We start from the raw sequence: 19,671 nt of genomic DNA on the forward strand, positions 1-19,671 counted from the left end.
GGGCGGCAGGTAGCTTAGTGGTCAAGAGCGTCTAGGTGAAAATATATGTCGATGTGCCCTTGAGCAAGGCACTTAACCGTAATTGTTCCTGTAAATCGCTCTGGATAAGAGCGTCTGCTAAATGACTAAAATGTAAATGGTTAGGCCTATTTAATTCCACCGAATAGCAGACGTTGGAATATGATTACATAGCCTACAATATGAGGATGAATGGTGTACCATAACGACTTCAGTATTATTTTTATTTTCGTATTACTGTGTAGGCTAGTGTGCAGACCTAATACTTAGGCTATCATAATTATTAAGGGAGTCTCAGTCCTGAACCGTTAGCTTCTGCACGTTGCTCAATTGTTACCAAAAGCAGCATAGGCTAGAGCTCTGGCATAGGCTATATGACTACAGGTTGACAGCAACCTGTGGCATTTAGACTTGTGACTGAATTACATAAAGTGACGACTCTAAATGTGCTATTTAGGCCTAGAGCGTCTTCGGCGCTACATCCGTCATGCGCTGGGCCCGGGGCCGTCCAAGTTGATATCTATCGTCATCCATCTGTCTGCAATTTACAGACATAGATAACACTTGACCGACTATGTAATGGCTTCCAGTTGAATGTGAACGTCTTCTTTCATCACGGACTAGATTGATGGCTAGGGGCAGCCTCCCATCCTTCTTCAGAAACTATCATTAATTACAACTCGTCCTCTCACTAAAGAAGAGTTGCATTTTTGTTTAAAGAAAAACATGATTAGTGTGTGTTGTGTGTGTTGTGTATGTTGTGTGTTATACAGGTGCTGGGAAAGTATGTGTATGTGTGTATGTGTGTGTGTGTGTGTGTGTGTGCGTGCGTGCGTGTGTGTGAGTGTTTTATGTTTTCTCTTGATGCATCTGAGCGTTTTGATCAAGTCAAATTTACAACCACTGTGTTGGGCTTCTGTGCCCTCCCTGGAGTTTAGTCATGCGTAGGCTAAATCACGCATTTGGCGCCAGATGTAAATGAAATGCATAGGTTTATCATGTAGCTATGTGTATTGCGTATTGCGTATTAATTAGGTCTGTATACATATATAATAATTGATTATCCTATGGCCTAACTTGTGCGCAAAAGGTTTGTCCTTACGTAAAAACATCGCTGGCAAAGTTGTCAATTTGTTGACCATTTTTGCAAACGCTAAAAGGCTACATAACTAAATCTAAACATGCTTGGCATTAGATTTGCCTAGTTAATATCTGTTACAGTACATTTTACATTTTAGTCATTTAGCAGACGCTCTTATCCAGAGCGACTTACAGTTAGTGAGTGCATACATTTTCAGTAGGCCTATCTTCTCATTTAGTAAAATTTTCTCAAAATTCTGCTACATTGAAATGTCTTTGCTGCCCAAACTTGAAGACTGACTTCATGTAGCTTGTGTTAATCAAGTTAAATATGGTTTGGGCTTCGAGGCAGTATGACATGATTAGCCACCGCAACCAATGAGCAGGCGCGCTCGTGTATGCCAAGCGAGGTAGCAACAAGTCTAAACCATATGCACAAAGTGTTCGGAGAAACAGTGCTGGTTTTCCTCTTCTCTTTTTTAGAGACGATAAAATATAGAGACGATAAAATAAAGGGACTGCGTAATTTAGAATTTAGAGACAACGGAAGGATTTAGGAAATACCCTCGTCACTTTCGCTTCGTGCTCTTGGTGTTGTTGTTTTTTAGGTAGTCTAACTTGCCTACTCAGTGGATATGCATCGTTCCCATCTGTAGCACTCTATGGTGCCCTTAACTGCGCCTCGAGTTTATGGACCCCCGCTCAATGATGACTATGAGTTCATTGTCGGAAAGTCTGGTTGCTTCTGATCCCTCCAAATCGGCATTTCTGGAGTTCGGACACGGCTATCCCGGCCACCAGCAGCACTCCCCCAGCTTGTCCCACAACCACTATCCAGTGCACGGCTTGCATCCCGTCGGACCCTCGCAGCACGATAGCCCCTTTTCTTCCAGCGCGTCATCCTATGGCCGCCCGCTAGCCTACCCTTACCACAGCACGGTAAGCGCACAGCACCCAAGTGCCTACCTGCCATACCAGCACAGTAGCCACAACAACGGTCTGGGACACACGAGAATAGAGGAAACAGGTACGTTTTAAAAACATCGGTGTTGACATTTTGGAGTTTGTTCAATGTTTGTTGCCATTTTCAAGATTGGTTACAGTGGCGAATGATATACGAACGCGATTGACTTCTAAACTTCTAGAATTGGGCACTTATATAGCCTACCTAAACCATATCAGAAGCCTACAAATAAACCACTAAAGAAATATAGGGAATTCATAACATATAACAAGCAGCATTACGCAAACAGTGCTCGGACCTAAAGGTGTTATCAATTAATAGGATAGTCATTTGCAATACAAAACGCCATTGTTCCCATGTCACATATGTAGTCTAAAACACCTGAGCACTTCTGAAAATATTTTTATTTTTTAGGGTCAATAGTTTACAGGCTACTGAACCTCGAGATACATGCATGGACAAAGCAAGGGACTGTTCTCCTCTCAAATGAGAGGAAAAAACCGAGCCACTAAACATTTTGTCATGTGGTCTCCCACAAAGCACAGGGCCCAGACAAAACATGTAATCTGAAAGCCATTTGTCTTTGATGATGTTATTGCTTCTGTGATCCTACATTACTTAATTGATATGTTAAGAGACAAATACCCGCATAGGACTACTGAAAGAGTCACTAGTCCTATTTGGAGTGTGAAGCTGTTTGTGACTAAAAGCTCGAGGACATTCAGATAGGAATATCAACCAATAGGCCCAAAAAATTCAATTATGATGAGGGTAGCTCGCTTAGGGGTTTAGCAGCGTATTTATATTTACACAACATCAAAAACGTTTGCTGTAATCGGCAGGGAATGTCATCCATCTTTCGTTGACTGACTGTGATGTCTCCACTGCACGTTTGGGAATTGCCATGTTTATCAACTCTCTCCAGACACTGAAAATGACAATGTTTTACCCTCGTATTAGGAAAAGGTTTGTGTGGCTATCTTACAGGCATTTCGTGTGTTGGCCATGTTGGAAAGTCAATAAGTATTTAAGGCCCCAGATAATATAAACTGTGTTATCTAGTGGAAATCTCTCAGTCATTTACTGGTTGCTAAAATTCTACACTGTTCCCTCAATTTCACTGAATAGTGTGTGAAATATATTTTCAATAACAACAAATGCAGTTTTTTCTCGCTGTTTTAAGCTAGTGGACCAAAACAAAAGAACAGTTTCTGCTTAGTCATACAGCAAATTGGCCAGTGTTGATTTTTCAGTGTAACATTTCTAGTGTTGATTCAGTTAATAACCAGTGTTAAACCAACACCTCACCCATCAGTATCATATTTCCCAGCATGCTGTATTGCAGGTAGATTTTTAGAATTGTTTGTTTCAATATCTATGTTTTTGCATGTAGATTGATTGTTGAATTAATCATATGCTACTCAAATATAAATAACATACATTTTTCTAAATTAATCAAATTTGTTACTTGGACTTATTGTACCCGTTACTGAAATGGTAGTTCCAGTTTATATGGTTTAGGTAGTCTCATATCTTCATCTACCTGACCCAGGAGTCATCATTCTGAATGCAGGTTGCGGGTGAATAGAAATTCAAAATGTTGTCTATCCCCTGTTGATTTAACACTGGAGAATTGGCTGTGCAGTAGCATGTCATGTAAGGCCTATGAGTTTATGTTTATTTGCTATTTGAATGGCAGGCTTAGAATTGAAAAGGGACAATCAAGATTCAACAGTTCCAATGCAACTTATTCCACTCAAAAATACAATACAATACAACTTTATTGTCCATTAGTTACAGCAAACAACATAAATGTGTCTACTGCTCATTCTCATCTGCCCCAAACAGCACACATACAGTTGAGACGAGCACAGGGTCAAGCTGCATGCAGTTCAGCACCTCTGGATGGAGAGCATGTTGTTGGGTTAAGGGCCCAAGCCACCCAATAGTAGGGGAATGTCTTAAGGATGTGAACCCAGCAACCCTCCAGTTGCCAGATCAATTCCACTAGTTTTTCCAGTGCCCGGCCCGGGATTCAAACCGGCCACCTTTCGGCCACAGGTCCAACTCCCTTAGCCGTTGGGCTACCTACCTCCTACCTAAATTCTCTGCAATTATTGTTCAACTTAGCAAATCAAATCTAAATCTTACGCCCCTGTAAAACAAAAAGTGAGGATTAAAGTTAAATCTCCTAATGCTATTTCCCTGGTTGTATTATAAGGATGGATTCATACAGTGTCATGTTACTATGAACGCCTTGTGGGGCCTAACGCAGCTGTTTCCCTAAGCACTAGTTGGTATGCGCAAACTTCATAACAATGGGAATCATTGGGAGCAATATGCAGTCATTATATTCCTCATGCTCAATGACCTCTTTTGCAACATGAGGTAGAAAAGAAAGTTGAGCTCTTGCCCATTGAGGGCAAATTAAATGGCATAAATTAAACATGTGTTATTTATTAAATGTATGATTATTATGATTATGATTATGATTATTGTTGTTGTTGTTGTTGTTAATATTGTTATTATTATTCCAAAAGTTCTGACCTCAATGGGACTTCCTGGACAAATAAAGGTGAAATAAAATACAAATAAAAATGTCTTCATCCTTTTGAAGAGCTTGAGAAGCCAACCACGGTGATCGAGAATGGAGAAATTCGACTGAACGGAAAAGGGAAGAAGATCCGAAAACCTCGGACAATCTACTCAAGCTTACAACTGCAGGCGCTCAACCAGAGATTCCAGCAAACCCAATACCTCGCGCTACCTGAGCGGGCCGATTTGGCAGCAAAATTGGGACTAACTCAAACGCAGGTACATATTTCGGTATTTTGGGCCAATTTTAGTAGTCTATTTCAGTTATTTTTTACTGATTTAACTGTTCAATAAGGTGTTTATTACAAGAGGCTCTTCAACGCACAACCATTTTTGTGTCAGTCTCTTTTTAAACGTGGTCTGTATAGGTCTCAATAGTTCGAATGGAATGAATGTGCAAGCATTACGCAAAGGTGGCAGCAAGTGAATAATTCCTATAGCCTATTTTTTACTCGAGTCAGACAAAATGTTCCTCCTTTGTAAGCATCTCATCTCACAAGGTGGTGAGAAGTTTAGTCAAAATGCAATTAGTCAAAATGCATTACATCAACTCATGGTGTTAAACTATATAGCATTTCAATGGCATTACTCCAATATGAGCAGGGTTGACATTTGATTGGGCATCATAATTAGGTGCATATTGTAACTCAACTTCCTGCATGTCATCTGCCTGAGGTAGGTTTGCTCCAGTTTATTTAGAGAAATAAAACCCAAACTCAAGAAAAATGTAACAGTTCTTATAGTATATATAAATATTTTAGGGAATGCATTTAAAGAAAAAAAAAATGGAGAAAGGTGCATTTTGGCAGTGCATGTGATTTACCTGGAGTGCGGGACAGAAGTGCAAGTTTGATTAAATCCAACCCATAAAACGCCAAATGTCTCATCAAAATTGAGAATGGAGCCTAATGTTATGGAGGTATGTAATTTAAGGCTTTGAGAATTTCCACTAAAAGTAGTTAAAGTGTTGACTCTTCCGATGTTGTATTATTTAGCATATAGGAGAAGACACTGGAACATTATGTTCCTAGGTAACAACCTCCATTAGTTTGATGTCCTGCCATGTTCATGGAGGTGTTAGCCTACTCTCTCAGCCTGTAACGGATATTGTTTCCTATCATGAGTGTGTGGCACACACACTTTCATGAATATTTGAATGCAACATGAATGCCCTTGGCTTCAGCTGGCATGGCAGTTCCCTGTTGGCAGCGAGGCGAGGCAGCAGAAGAGCATGGTGTATCACCGTCCTGTATTACTGCTACTTGTATCACTACTGTGTTTCTGTCTCCTACTATTACTTACTTACTCATCTGGGCCTGCATTCACTGTGGCCCGGTTTCCTGGACACATATTAAACCTAGTCCTGGACTAAAAAACAGTTTAAATTTTGATTCTCCATTAAACATGCTTTTTAGTCCAGATCTAGGCTTAATCTGTGTCTGGGAAACTGGCCCGAGTCTCAGAGTAGGCGTGATGATCTAGGATAAATGTAGCCTTTTAGATCATAATAAATAAGATTATGGACAGGGGGAACCTGATTCTAGATCAGCACTCCTATACTCTGACGCTTTATGAATACGGGCCCTGAGCTTGAGGATTTTAGAGGTAACACCCCAGTCTCAGTCATCTCCTTTAGCCTATACAGCGCTTCAGTTTTAAACCCTCACTCTCTCAGCCAAGGGGTTCCTTTTGAAACTAACTCCTCACTTCTCACCAAGCGCTGTCTGTCTGCCAAGGGAAGATGAAGGGAGAGGGGGGGTAACAACCGCGGCCATTTTGTCTGTCAGTAGGAATAGAGGAAGAGAGCTTAGGAAGTTATCGCGTCACGTTTTGTATAAATATTGTGAGGCCCAGGAAGTTTTGGGGTTCCCAAAATGAGAGAAAAATAACTGCAGAGAAAGAACAGACTTTGGTAGGACTACATTATTTTAAATTTCTAACTTTGGGAGAGCTTACTGCTTTCAGACAGCTAATCATTCTATACTTCTTGAAATCTAGATATCTCCGTCACTACGTTTGCCTAGGGACTTAAAAAATACTTCATGGTTAATCCAAAGGGAATATGGGCTCTCAATGCTGCTTTACATCAATTGGAGTAAAGATCGTTTTTGGCATATCGACGGATATGAAATGCATTCATTGATCCTCTGTGGTAAGAGACCATTCTGAGCCTGTAGAGGCTGGGGTGTGCTGCTAAGAGAGGAGGCCTTAGTAATCCCATATAAGTGCTACACAACAGATATCTGAGAAAGCGTCAAGAGGTGACTTTTTGCATGATTAGCACTTTTTACATACTTGTTGTGTGGATATGACATCAGTAGCCTATAGCTTTGTAACTGGGGGTGTCAGATAACTAATGTCCTCCAAAGCCTTTTCAAGTGGATGGCATTACACTGTGGCTTTCTGTTTTTGTGAAACACATTTCTGCAGGGTTATGCCAGATGTGGTAGTACATTAATCGGTTTAATGTGCAATCCTTAAATGGATTAAACCACCCTAGACTATAGCGCTTACTGACGTATAGAACTACAGTATTGTGACCCTCCCATTCACAGACACTTGACTTCACTGTTTCAAAGACATATACATTACATCAAGCCAGGACTTTCTTTCTTGAAAACATTACTTTTTTTAAATCTAGTTGGAGAGATTTTCATGTATACATGCATCTGAAAGTTGCATTAATTGGGACTTTAGAGACATGATATGTCTAGTATATAAAGGACACACACATGCGGTCATGGCGACAGGCCACCAATCAATGGCCTCCTTTTCTCTCACAAAATTGTACCCCTCTACCCCCACTACCCCTCCCTATGCTCATCTTTAAAACTGCACTTACCACCTTTCTCCTTTTTTTCTAAGAGAACTTTAGCCAAACATGCTCTCTTTCATTACTTCTTCATATCTATTCAACACCCTCTTTCTCTCTCCTATAAAAAAATCTGGCACCCTTGCAAAATTATCCGATATGCACTGAGTACACAAAACATTAAGAACACCTGCTCTGTGTATCAAGAATGGTCCACCACCCAAAGGACATAAAGCCAAGTTGACACAACTGTGGAAAGCACTGGAGTCAACATGGGCCAGCATCCCTGTGGATGCCCTGTGGATGCTGGCCCATGTTGACTCCATGCCCTGACGAATTTAGGCTGTTCTGAGGGCTAAAGGAAGGGCAACTCAATATTAGGAAGGTGTTCCTAATGTTTGGTATACTCAGTGTATGTATATGCTAAATATGAAGAAGCACTTCTCGGAACATCTCTTATATTATGTTACCTGGGAGGAGGCAGGAATTATTGATAAGGGAGCTATTGATATGGTCATATTGATAAGGTCATATTGATAAGGGTCATCTTGATAAAGGAGCTAGATATAGATAATGGGGATCTAACATTGCTCTGTTGGAATCACTTGTGTCCTCCGGCCTTCTATGAGCAGCATCCACCTGGCAGATTATACGTAGACCTTTTTGCACCAGAAACACTCACCACCACTCGCCAGTCACCACACATTTAATTAAGGAGAGTGGTTTCCCCAAATTGTACGGTACACACATTGAGGTTTAGTTGGATATGTGGGACAGGATTTTCTAGCGTGATTTCTTGAACTACCTAATTACCAAACATTTCAGGGGAGGGAACGGCCAGCAGGGATGTAGCTCAGTTGGTAGAGCATGGCGTTTGCAACGCCAGGGTTGTGGGTTCGATTCCCACGGGGGGCCAGTATGAAAAAATAAAATAAATAAAAAATAATGTATGCACTCACTAACTGTAAGTCGCTCTGGATAAGAGCGTCTGCTAAATGACTAAAATGTAAAATGTACTGTAACAGATATTAATATGTATAGTTTCAACAGCTGATTTAAGGATGTCCCCCTTTTGAAAATCAGTGTTTTTGGAGTTCTTAGATTTAGTTGTAGATCCCCAACCTGCAAAGTTTATATTTATTCTTATTTCTCGTGTGTTTTTTTCTAGTATTACATTATTATTGATTATCGCATTGTTGGGTTTTGAGTTTGCAAGAAAGGCATTTCACTGTACTTGTGCATGTGACATTAAAACTTGAAAGACAATATTATCATTCTGTCACAGAAAATTATTTATGTGAGACTTTGTTTTTGTTACATCTGCAAGAACTGTTCATTCCGTTGCGGGCATGGAATGTGATAAACCATTTTTATTAATATACCCATTTAGTCAGTGTTAAAATACATTTTAACACTTATAGGGGTTCCCACATTATTACGTTTAGGCGTATGGGAGTGTCCTAATGTGTTTATGGGAGTGAAATATGTTGGTTATTCACCATGGCCCTACTCTTTTTGTTTTCATGTTGATCAGAACTGACCATGTGTAGGTCAAAGGCAGAGAAAACAACGTAAAATTTAGCAGAGTTGTGGACTCCAGTCACATGACTTGGACTATTCGAGTCACATGACTTGGACTATTCGAGTCACATGACTTGGACTCAAGTCTGACTTGAGTCACAAATTTGATGGCTTGAGACTCGACAGAAAATTTAAAAAAACTTGAGACTGGACTTGGACTTGGAGCTTCAAGACTCGGAACTCGACATTGACTTGAAACTGATGACTTGAAATTATCTGGCCAGGTTTTGTTATGTTTTGTCACTCATTTTGTGGCACAGAGTCTATGTGGATTACGCTACACGCAGCCAGAGACAGTAGCCGCAGCATCGCCCTTGCAAACAAAAAACTGCAACAGATTGGCTTGTGAAACGCACATTCAGCACTCTGATTGGACCAGAAAACTGTCAATCAACACAGGCAGGGTGCGCTAGCGGACAGATTGATGATTTGCTGTACAGCTATAGGATTGGGTGCAGCGCAAACGTCAAATTGTAGGAAGAGAGGATTGAAATCAGGCAATAGCGGTGCGTTGGTAAAATCACTGGGGAAGCTAAGTCCCCCCCCCATCCATGGTTCTGATTTCTGTGTGTTCGCGTTCGTGCAAGTAGAAAAACTTGTTGACTCACCCTACTTGTAGAGAAACGCCAATGCCATCCTCTTCTCTTTCATGTTGAGGAAACGGTCTATAACTCTGTTATACAGTACACACTTTTATTTTTTGTTGTCCTAGGCTACCTGGCTAAAATGCTTGCTCGCTAGCCTAACGTCCATTCATGGGCAACATTAGCTAGTTAACATTAGCCTTCTACATTTAGCTACACATTGAACTTCAATCCTCTCAGGCTAGGGGCACAACAATGTATGAATGAATGGTTGGATCAGAATTGCTGTTATAATCATTGGCCAGTACGGAGAATTAAGTAAAACCACAAGTCCAAATCCCTATCTCCATCCATGGCTAATTTAGGAAAGGGCCAATTTTAGCTAGCTGGCTAGCTAGCCACCGGAGGACAACAACACAACAAGATGCAACAATTCAAGTTTTTCTGTCAGTGACATATGCTCTCAATGGGATTTGACAGTAGTGACGCCAAATCCAAGCTGGCTTCCCTTGACACTTTTTTTTTTGGTGCGCCAGGACCATTCACAGTTGAGATCGCTCAGTTTAGCTCACCGCTGATTGGCTAATTTTTTATACTTTCTTTGTCAAGGGAGGCCAGATGCTCGCTGGCTTCACTTGCCTTCAATGCTATGGGCGGCAACAATGTCAAACTCGTTTGGACCAGACAGCATCAGATAGATGGCCTACACGTAGAGAGACAAAGGGCCGCTGTTTTGCTTTCTCCTGTGAGATACATTCAGCCTCTTGCCAATTGGGTAGGCTAATTGTATGGTCCATGGGGCTAAGTGCTTATATTATGTAGGCCTACCTGTTTGAGCTCCTGTTAGACATATTTGATTTGATTTCTCAAGGGGAGGGTGTACAGTCTTGCACTCTACTGGTGTCCATGCAGATAGGACAGGTTAAGCCTGATACAGAGGCTATTTCTTTTGGGCTATTGCCCGTGTATATGATATGGCGCTTTCACCATTGGATCACCAAGACCTAATAAATCTACACTCAGAGCACGTCAACCTGCCTTGCCATCAGCTGATTTCATGCCCTTACCACAGCTACAAGGTCCATATTTTACAATTACATAGACTAATAAAAATATAAGGATGATTAATGGAAACAGGATGCACCTGAGCTCAATTTCGAGTCTCATAGCAAAGGGTCTGAATACTAATATAAATGTCATTTTTTATTTTTTTATACATTTGCAAAATTTCTAAAAACCTGTTTTTGCTTTGTCATTATGGGGTGTTGTGTGTAGATTGATGAGGGAAAAAACAATTTAATCAATTTTAGAATAAGTCTGTAAGGTAACAAAATGTGGAAAAGGGAAAAATGTAATTAATTCAAGACATCACAACAACAGTAATCCTGTCATCAGCGTGTTTAGGGTGACACTCTTGGGCAGATCTCTCATTTTGGTCAATTTACGAGCCCTTGCGAAATGTGGGCTATCTGAGCCATGTTTTCCACTCATCTCCACAATCAATTGCAATTCATAATTAGATTTTACTAGAGCTGCTTTTACCACGCTGTGGGTGTTGCGGTTACATAAACGTCTCACCAGGCTCTCTCCGTATCAAAATATCTCTTTAAATTCCCTACACTGTTCGTATAATGGGGAAAACAACCGTAAAGGAATGCCAAACGTATTGCTTGAGTGGTCTGTAGTGGGGTTTACAGTTAATTCTCCTGGCAACCTGAACCCACCCACCAGCTTTATTTTGTCTTTCTTGTGAATGTTCTGTTTTTAGTCCAACGTATTGTCTCATATGGAAAATATGTTTATTATTCCTTGGCGCTAACAATGCAGTCATATAGCCTACAGTTATAATTTGAATAATTTAACGCTCAATTTGCCAGCATGCTGGCAACATGCAAAGGTATATAACAATATTATCCAATAATAATTATATTAACAACAACAATGAGGCCATGGATATTATAATTCAATATTATTAATATTATAGTAAGTACTGAATAGACTAATAATAATAATGATAATAGCTTATTAATGATGATAACTATTATAATAATAGCCTAATTGCAGGCTTAATATACTAAATTGTATTTCTTGTTGCAGGTTAAGATATGGTTCCAGAACAAACGCTCCAAGTACAAGAAGATCATGAAGCATGGCCCGGGCGGACCGGAGGGAGAGCACCTGCACCCTGGGTCATCCGGGTCTCCGTGTTCCCCGGGGATGCCTCCACTTTGGGACGTTTCCATGGCAAATAAGGGGACGCCTGCGCACTCTGGTGGATACATGAACAATTTCGGACACTGGTACCCAAGCCACCACCAGGAATCTATGCCGAGAACTCAAATGATGTGACGGGATGTGGGACAATGGGATGGAATTCTATCCGCTCTCCTCAACTGACTTTACTCAATTTCAACATTTAAATTCGTGTTTCTCCTCCTCTTGTACATGAACCGCGTAGCCTATCCACTTTTAAATATAGCTCCAAGCTCCAACTATCACATTAGAGACTTTTCATTTTTTAAACGGCCGTTTAAAGGTATTTGTTTGAATTTCATCCGAAGTTTTGCCTTACAATTTCTTGGACATTAAGAAATGACTGCACGGATTTTGCTTGGAGGCCTATGTGGATCTGGATTTTGTATGCAGTTCAGTTTAAAATAAATTCTCAATAATATCTCTTTTTACGAAATCAGTCATCCGAAGATCTCACAAGTTTGAGCATGAAAATGCCTAACCCCGTCCCCATGAGTTACAAAGCAATCTAAGTTCAATTCAAAGGTTTACATTTCACCAGATTTTTTAAAATGCAGTTTGACAGTAACAGAGGAAGGGAAAATGCATGGAACTTATTTATGTGGAGGAAGTTTTTCCGCAATCTAGAGGTCCTTATATATATATATATATATATATATATATATATATATATATATATATATATATAATCATTTAAATATTTGATGCAAATACATTAATTTGGTTAGGCATGAGTTTCTAATTATTACTATTATTACTATTATTATTATTATTATTATTATTATTATTATTATTATTATTAGTAGTAGTAGTAGTAGTAGTAGTAGTAGTAGTAGTAGTAGTAGTGGTAGTAACCTATTATTATTATCATTATTATTAAAGTACATATCAAAATATGCCAAAAGCGCAACAAAAAAACGGACTTCTATGGCGCAATAAAACTAACATCTCACATAAGAAAGGGTAATGTCTTTTACCCTAAAACATCTGGACAAGCAATAGAGGGTACTATTTTAACATTGACAATGATTTTATAAAACGGGCATGTCAATTAAAGGTAATTTGGGACATTCCAACAGTATAATTACCAGCAATTTGCAGGCAACAAAATATCCCTCTCCAAAACTGAAAGTCCATAGGAACTAATAGGAAAAGGACAAGGAGCATCCATCGGCTGTTGCGGGTCTAGAAGCCAACGGAATCGTCATTAACCCAAATTACTTGCAGGTGTAAGCTAATTGTAGCCTATCAGCAGTCCGACACGAATAGCTGAAAAACGAGAGGCAAAATATTTTTTTCAGTATAGGACTAACTATTGAGCACAGAGGTGGCACCACAGGTCCCAGAGTGGTATGGCGAAAAAACAATTCTGGGGCCCGTAGTTTTATCTTGATCTGGTAACCTAACCACGTAAAACTCAATGCCTAATACGGTATGACATGATTCATCTCTTGTAAAAAGGTTTAATATGGGCTGTGTTGGGACCAGAGTTTTTCAAATCAGGTCACATGGGTTTAAAAAACTCCTGGAAAAACTCCCGGCTTTGAGGAGGATGAAAACCCCGTCAAACTGCAGCAACCTTGTACTTGTTCATATCTTAATTATATTTAAAAGGACTAGGGGGGTTTCCTATACACGTATACGGAGAAAGCAACATGATTAGACAATAAAATACACAGGGCTGAGCTTGCTTTATGCATGCATATTTGCATCGCGTAGTCCTGCCCTATGCAACTGTAGGCCAAATAAAACATTTACTCAGTCTGTCAGCTCTTGTGTTTATTAATTAATTCCAGTTAATAATTTTGGACTGAAAAAGCCTAAATTGCCTAGTCAGCCCAAGTTTGAATATAAACCAAATTTGATCCATTCACATTTTCTCACAAACAAATGGGCTATAAATAGGCACACACAACGCTTAGTTTACTCTGGCCAGAGGGACAGGGCACATAGTAGGCTAGACTATGCAGCTGCTGTTGTTAGTAGCCTACAGTTGATCAGACTGAAAAATAGTCTAGTTTCCACGTAATACAGCATGTAAGATCGCTCATGTTTAGGTTTATAGGCAGCTACATTTATGTAATAGTCTTTGCTTGTGTCTGTCGGGAGTGTTGTGTTATCATGCTTGCTAAATAAATATCAGAGGAAAGTGAAGAGCGAGCCTTGAGCTTGTCCAGCCCACGCGACCTGCGATTTCCGTGAGTCTGACTGGTCAAGACAAGCAAAGGACATAAATTGTGCGTGAGTTGACAAATTAGGCAAATCGGTCTAAATAACAGCACTTTGCCCCTCTTTTTAAAGCTTTGCGTCGATATATTTTATTAAACAAAATCAAAAGTGCTGTGGAACTTTTTTCCTATAGCCCGGCCATTGTCAATGTGCAGTTGGATTATTTTCCACAAGTGGCTACTCAGGGCTAAATATGCTAACAAAGTAATATTGTGTTGACCACAATATTACCACTACGACCTACCTTGGTCTGAAGGTAGGCTAGGCTTTTGCACGTGCAAAAGTATCGGAAGCTCCTAGTTCCCAGTGGGAAATTTCACTTGAACGCAGTAGCGGTGCGTGGGTAAAATCACTGGGGAAGCCAGGAAAAAAAGCCATATTAGAACCTATGTGTTGTGATAATTGCGTTGTTTTCTCTATAACCTAATAGTTAATTCATATGCATTACGACCGTGATATATAGGCCTAAAGGCCAAGAAAATAAGAAGACACAGTGGCAGAATAAATTCAACTACACGTTTGTTTCATCACAAAACCGGAGAGCAACCTCTGTCTGGTGAAGTCCACAAAGCATATTGCATGTAACAAACAGTTACATGACCTACAGCATGGTAAAGCAAATTAATGTTTCCAACATTTTCGGACCACTAAACAACTATTGATTTACATATAATATAAACACAACATGCAACAATTTCTAAGATTTTACTGAGTTACAGTTCAAATAAGGAAATCAGTCAATTTAAATAAATTCATTAGGCCCTAATCTATGGATTTCACATGACTGGGAATACAGATTATCTGTTGTTCACAGATACCTTTAAAAAAAGGTAGGGGCATGAATCAGAAAACCAGTCAGTATCTGGTGTGCAGTGTGACACATCTCATTTACATTTACATTTTAGTCATTTAGCAGACGCTCTTATCCAGAGCGACTTACAGTTAGTGAGTGCATACATTTTTCATACTGGCCCCCCATGGGAAATGAACCCACAACCCTGGCGTTGCAAGCGCCATGCTCTACCAACTGAGCTACAGGAGGGCTGTAGCATAGAGTTGATCAGGCTGTTGATGGTGGCCTGTGGAATGTTGTCCCACTCCTCTTCAATGGTTGTACAAAGTTGCTGGATATTGACGGGAACTGAAACAAACTGTTGTACACATCGATCCAGAGCATCCCAAACATGCTCAATGGGTGACATGTCTGGTGAGTATGAAGGCCATGGAAGAACTGGGACATTTTCAGCTTCCAGGAATTGTGTACAGATCCTTGCGACATGGGGCCGTGCATTATCATGCTGAAACATGAGGTGATGGCGGTGGATGAATGGCAAGAGCATTCAAATTGCCATCGATAAAATGCAATTGTGTTTGTTGTCTGTAACTTATACCTGCCCATACCATAACCCCACCGCCACCATGGGGCACTCTGTTCACAACGTTGACATCAGCAAAATGCTCGCCCACATGACACCACACACATACTGCAAAATTCTCTAAAACAACATTGGAGGCGGCTTATGATAGAGAAATGAAAATTAAATTATCTGGCAACAGCTCTGGTGGACATTCCTGCAGTCAGCATGACAATTGCACGCTCCCTCAAAACTTTAGACATCTGTGGCATTGTGTTGTGTGACAAAACTGCACATTTTAGAGTTACCTTTTATTGTCCCCAGCACAAGGTACACCTGTGTAATAAACATGTTGTTTAATCAGCTTCTTGATATGCCACACATGTCAGGTGGATGAATTATCTTGGCAAAGGAGAAATACTCCCTGACAGGGATGTAAACAAATGTGTGCAAAACATTTTAGAGAAAGCAGCTTTTTGTGCGTATGGAACATTTCTGGGATCTTTTATTTCAGCTCATGAAACATGGGACCAACACTTTACATGTTGCGTTTATATTTTTGTTCAGTATAGAACCACGGAGAGTTACAGCAATTGACAAAAAAAAAGAACTGCCTCCACTATTCCAGCACCATTTCAACAAACTTTTAAAGAATGTACCCCCCCTTCCCAAATCAAACATCGGTGCTAATGTTGTGTCCTCATTTTGCATGCACATGCTTCCACTACTTCCTGTCTGTTGCAGCCAGTCAATGGTGGTAGCATGACGCGACAGTTTTGCAGGGCTCATTAGATAATGGGGGGATACCTAGTCAGTTGCACAACTGAATGCATTCATCCAAAATGTGTCTAACGCATTTAACCCAACCCCTCTGAATCAGAGAGGCGCAGGGGCTGCCTTAATCGACATCCACGTTATCAGTGCCCGGGAGTAGTTGTTGTTGGGGGTTAACTGCTTTGCTCAATGGCAGAACAGCAGACTTTTCCAACTTGCCGGCTTGGGGATTCGAACCAGCGACCTTTCAGTTACTGGCCCAATGCTCTTAACCGCTAGAGATACAGGTGTGTGAACCACAGACAGGTGACAAAATGTTGTCTTAATTATTTCGAAATGTCTACGATTATGGACCTATACCTTCCGACCTGGGAAAAATGTCCTAAAATGTCCTAAAGATTCATCACTAGCATGACTTATCTCGACCACATCTATAATTAAATAATGAATAAGAGGTCTATGTTTAGGAAGTAGAGGTAGGGGTCAGAGCAAGGCAGAATACATATGCAAATGACATGGAACCAACCCAACCTTACGTGCAATACATCCCCGTCTATGATTAGTAACACCCCAAGCAAGTGGCAAAAAAGTGTCCCTGCTGCAAACATCCACACTGAGAAGAAATATTCCAGGGGCCAGTGGGCCAGTGAAAAGTCCACAGCTGTCTCTCATGCCTCTTCCATCCCATCTTTGTTTGTGTGTTTTTTCCCCCATATGAAAATGACAGTGGTGAGTGAAGTTTGTGGTAGGAGTGAAACCATATCCCTTCCCTGCCTTGAGAGGTAGTATGACATCTGCAAGCTGGGATGTTGTCCTCCTCAGCTGTGCTTCTCAGTTCTCACCCAACCACCCAATCCACCTCCAGATAACCTCCCCCCTCCATAGGTTTGCTTGTGAGAATAAGAGTGGGAATATGGATTCTTGTTTGACTTCAATTGGTCTAGAATCTATCTCGTGTGAGTGACAATTAGCTTTGCCCACGCTGGTTCCCAATAATACCGTAGACGTGGGCCGTGGCTGCACATACTACAAAACATTAAGGACACATGCTCTTTTCATGACATAGACTGACCAAGTGAATCCAGGTGATAGCTATGATCCCTTATTGATGTCACTTGTTAAATCCACTTCAAATCAGTATAGATGAAGGGGAGGAGACAGGTTAAAGAAGGATTTTTAAGCCTTGAGACAATTGAGACATGGATTGTGTATTTGAACGGGGTATGGTAGTAGGTGCCAGGCGTACCAGTTTGTGTCAAGAACTGCAACGCTGCTGGGTTTTTCACGCTCAACAGTTTCCCAGGTGTATCAAGAATGGTCCACCACCCAAAGGACACCCAGCCAACTTGACACAACTGTGGGAAGCATTGGAGTAAACATGGGTCAGCATCCCTGTGGAACGCTTTCGACACCTTGTCGAGTCCATGCCCCGACGAATTTAGGCTGCTCTGAGGGCAAAATGGGGTGCAACTCAGTATTAGGAAGGTGTTCCTAATGTTTGGTAAACTCAGTGTACCTATTTTGTTTGTTTGTTTTTCAAATGTGGTGGATTCTGATCGATCATGTCTGACTTCGCTTACGAGTCAGTTACCATGACAATATTGAATGTGCTAAGTTGCTTGGTGGGCTAAAACCCCAATGCTACCCCCTTGGCCCACACACCAGACATGTAATCAACTCATATGTTCCAAGGCTTAAGGCGTCCAGTCAGCCTGCTGAGTGAGGTATGAGAGACCAGAGGCCCACACACAGAGCCAGGGAGCACTCCTCCTGCCAACTGCAACATTTATATTGTTCGTCCCCTAGAGTCATCGGTAGAGATAAACTTCCATAGCACCCCATCAACTCAAAGAAGACATGATTGTGATTTCATGTTTAATACTTTAGAACGATGCCACTTGTTAGTGAGAGTAAAGGTGTCTTTGTGTCCCTGTCATTGTGTTTTGAATTCTAACAAAGTTATTTTTAGCTACTATTTTAGAGAAGAGATGGAAAGCCATAAAATCCAATATCCCAGATATCTAAACGTGCTGCCCAGAGGACGACACCTCCTCACTCCATATTTTTGGACTGGAGGAGGAGGAGGAGGAGGAGAAGATAGGAAAAAAAATGAATACGTTTCAAATCAGACCAGCAGGGGCTGTTATTAACAAACCCGTTAAAGATGGGGTATGAAGTGGTTTCCATGCTCTGTGCTCAGTCCTCCGGGCCAGTACTGCAGCCTCTACCTACAGATGTAGGATCTTCATTTGATCCCACTGCTGCAGGATAACTTTCCTGCAATGCAGGAAATGTAAAACTTGTAGTGTATTTGAGGTTTAAAAAGGATTCTGAAGTTTGTAATTTTCACTTTGAAATGTCAAGACTTGATTTTCCCTTATGAAAAAATGTCCATTAATTATAATCCACATAATAATTCACAGTTCCTGTTGCTGCAGGATTATTTTCCTGCTGTAGCAAACTGGCTCAATTTAAGATCCTACATCTGTACACTCCCATGATGTCCTGTTGTCCTCTATCCATCCATCTCCCCATCCCTGACGACACATTCTGTCACTCTCTATAGCTCTGCAAACAGACCAGCCAAAAACTAAGCTATAGTTTACATGGGGGGCTTCCATTCATTAGTGGGGATATGCTCTTGATATGCTTAGGCCTATTAGAATTTCCAACAAATGGTATATTGTTTATGTACTGTGAGATGAAAATAAGCATTTCCTCACACAGATGAATGGAGGTAAAGCACATCACATTGGTCTTGTTGGTCGACTGGTTTAGGTGAGTGAGCTGGGAGATGGAGGAGGTGGGGGACTATGACCGGTGGGGAAGGAAACAGCAGCCCAATCTTTCACGACACAGCTACACACTTTCCTTCTGCTTTTGAGTTTTCCCATTGTGTTTGCGACAGGTGATGTCATCACCTTATCTCTCTGCCTCTTCAGAGTCTCCGGCGGCTGCCGAGAGGCATTTTTCTCTGTCACTTGAAAGGTCTTCAACAGGAAAATAAGCGCGAAGGCGTCTATAAACAGAAACCAAAAAATCCACACAGTCCAAAAAGACATAGGCCTACTTCCTCATTTCATGCCATTTTATAAATGTGTAAATCATTCATAACAGAAGAAAAAGCATGAATGAACATTGTAAGGACAGTAACTATTTTATTTAGTTTGGTTGTTGTTGATGTTTGTCAAAGAACACAGTGACATCATGTAAAACATTACCTTGAATTGAATGACCTAAAAGGTATTAACATTCATCAAAGTTGTGGCACCGTCTTGTGCCATTCAAGTGAAAACCAATCCAGTCCAAGTAGGACTAGATCGGCACAGATTTCCAGCATAAAGGTAAAGTAACGACTATAGCTAATTTTATACACTTCAAACTGAAATGTCATTCCAGCTCTAGAATAATAAAAGGAAAATGAAA

The 19,671-nt window shown here is 40.7% G+C and overlaps 1 protein-coding gene across 1 annotated transcript; it reads left to right on the plus strand.

Moving 5' to 3' along the window:
• Positions 1–1,516: 1,516 nt before the first annotated feature.
• LOC121570597 (homeobox protein Dlx4a-like) lies at positions 1,517–12,308 on the plus strand. Its single transcript, XM_041882064.1, has 3 exons — positions 1,517–2,125; positions 4,680–4,876; positions 11,732–12,308. Exons 1-3 carry the CDS (start codon positions 1,789–1,791, stop codon positions 11,981–11,983), a joined length of 786 nt encoding a protein of 261 aa, XP_041737998.1. The 5' UTR covers positions 1,517–1,788; the 3' UTR covers positions 11,984–12,308.
• Positions 12,309–19,671: the final 7,363 nt, after the last annotated feature.

The sequence above is a fragment of the Coregonus clupeaformis genome, chromosome 7, assembly GCF_020615455.1.
Source record: "Coregonus clupeaformis isolate EN_2021a chromosome 7, ASM2061545v1, whole genome shotgun sequence".
Taxonomy (NCBI): domain Eukaryota; kingdom Metazoa; phylum Chordata; class Actinopteri; order Salmoniformes; family Salmonidae; genus Coregonus; species Coregonus clupeaformis.

What these genes read in the sequence shown, in the direction of transcription:
- LOC121570597 (XM_041882064.1), top strand. Translation starts at nt 1,789, where the DNA reads ATGGACCCCCGCTCAATGATGACTATGAGTTCATTGTCGGAAAGTCTG. An exon ending in CACGAGAATAGAGGAAACAG is followed by an intron (nt 2,126 to 4,679) that starts GTACGTTTTAAA and finishes ATCCTTTTGAAG; the next exon opens with AGCTTGAGAAGCCAACCACG. An exon ending in TGGGACTAACTCAAACGCAG is followed by an intron (nt 4,877 to 11,731) that starts GTACATATTTCG and finishes TTCTTGTTGCAG; the next exon opens with GTTAAGATATGGTTCCAGAA.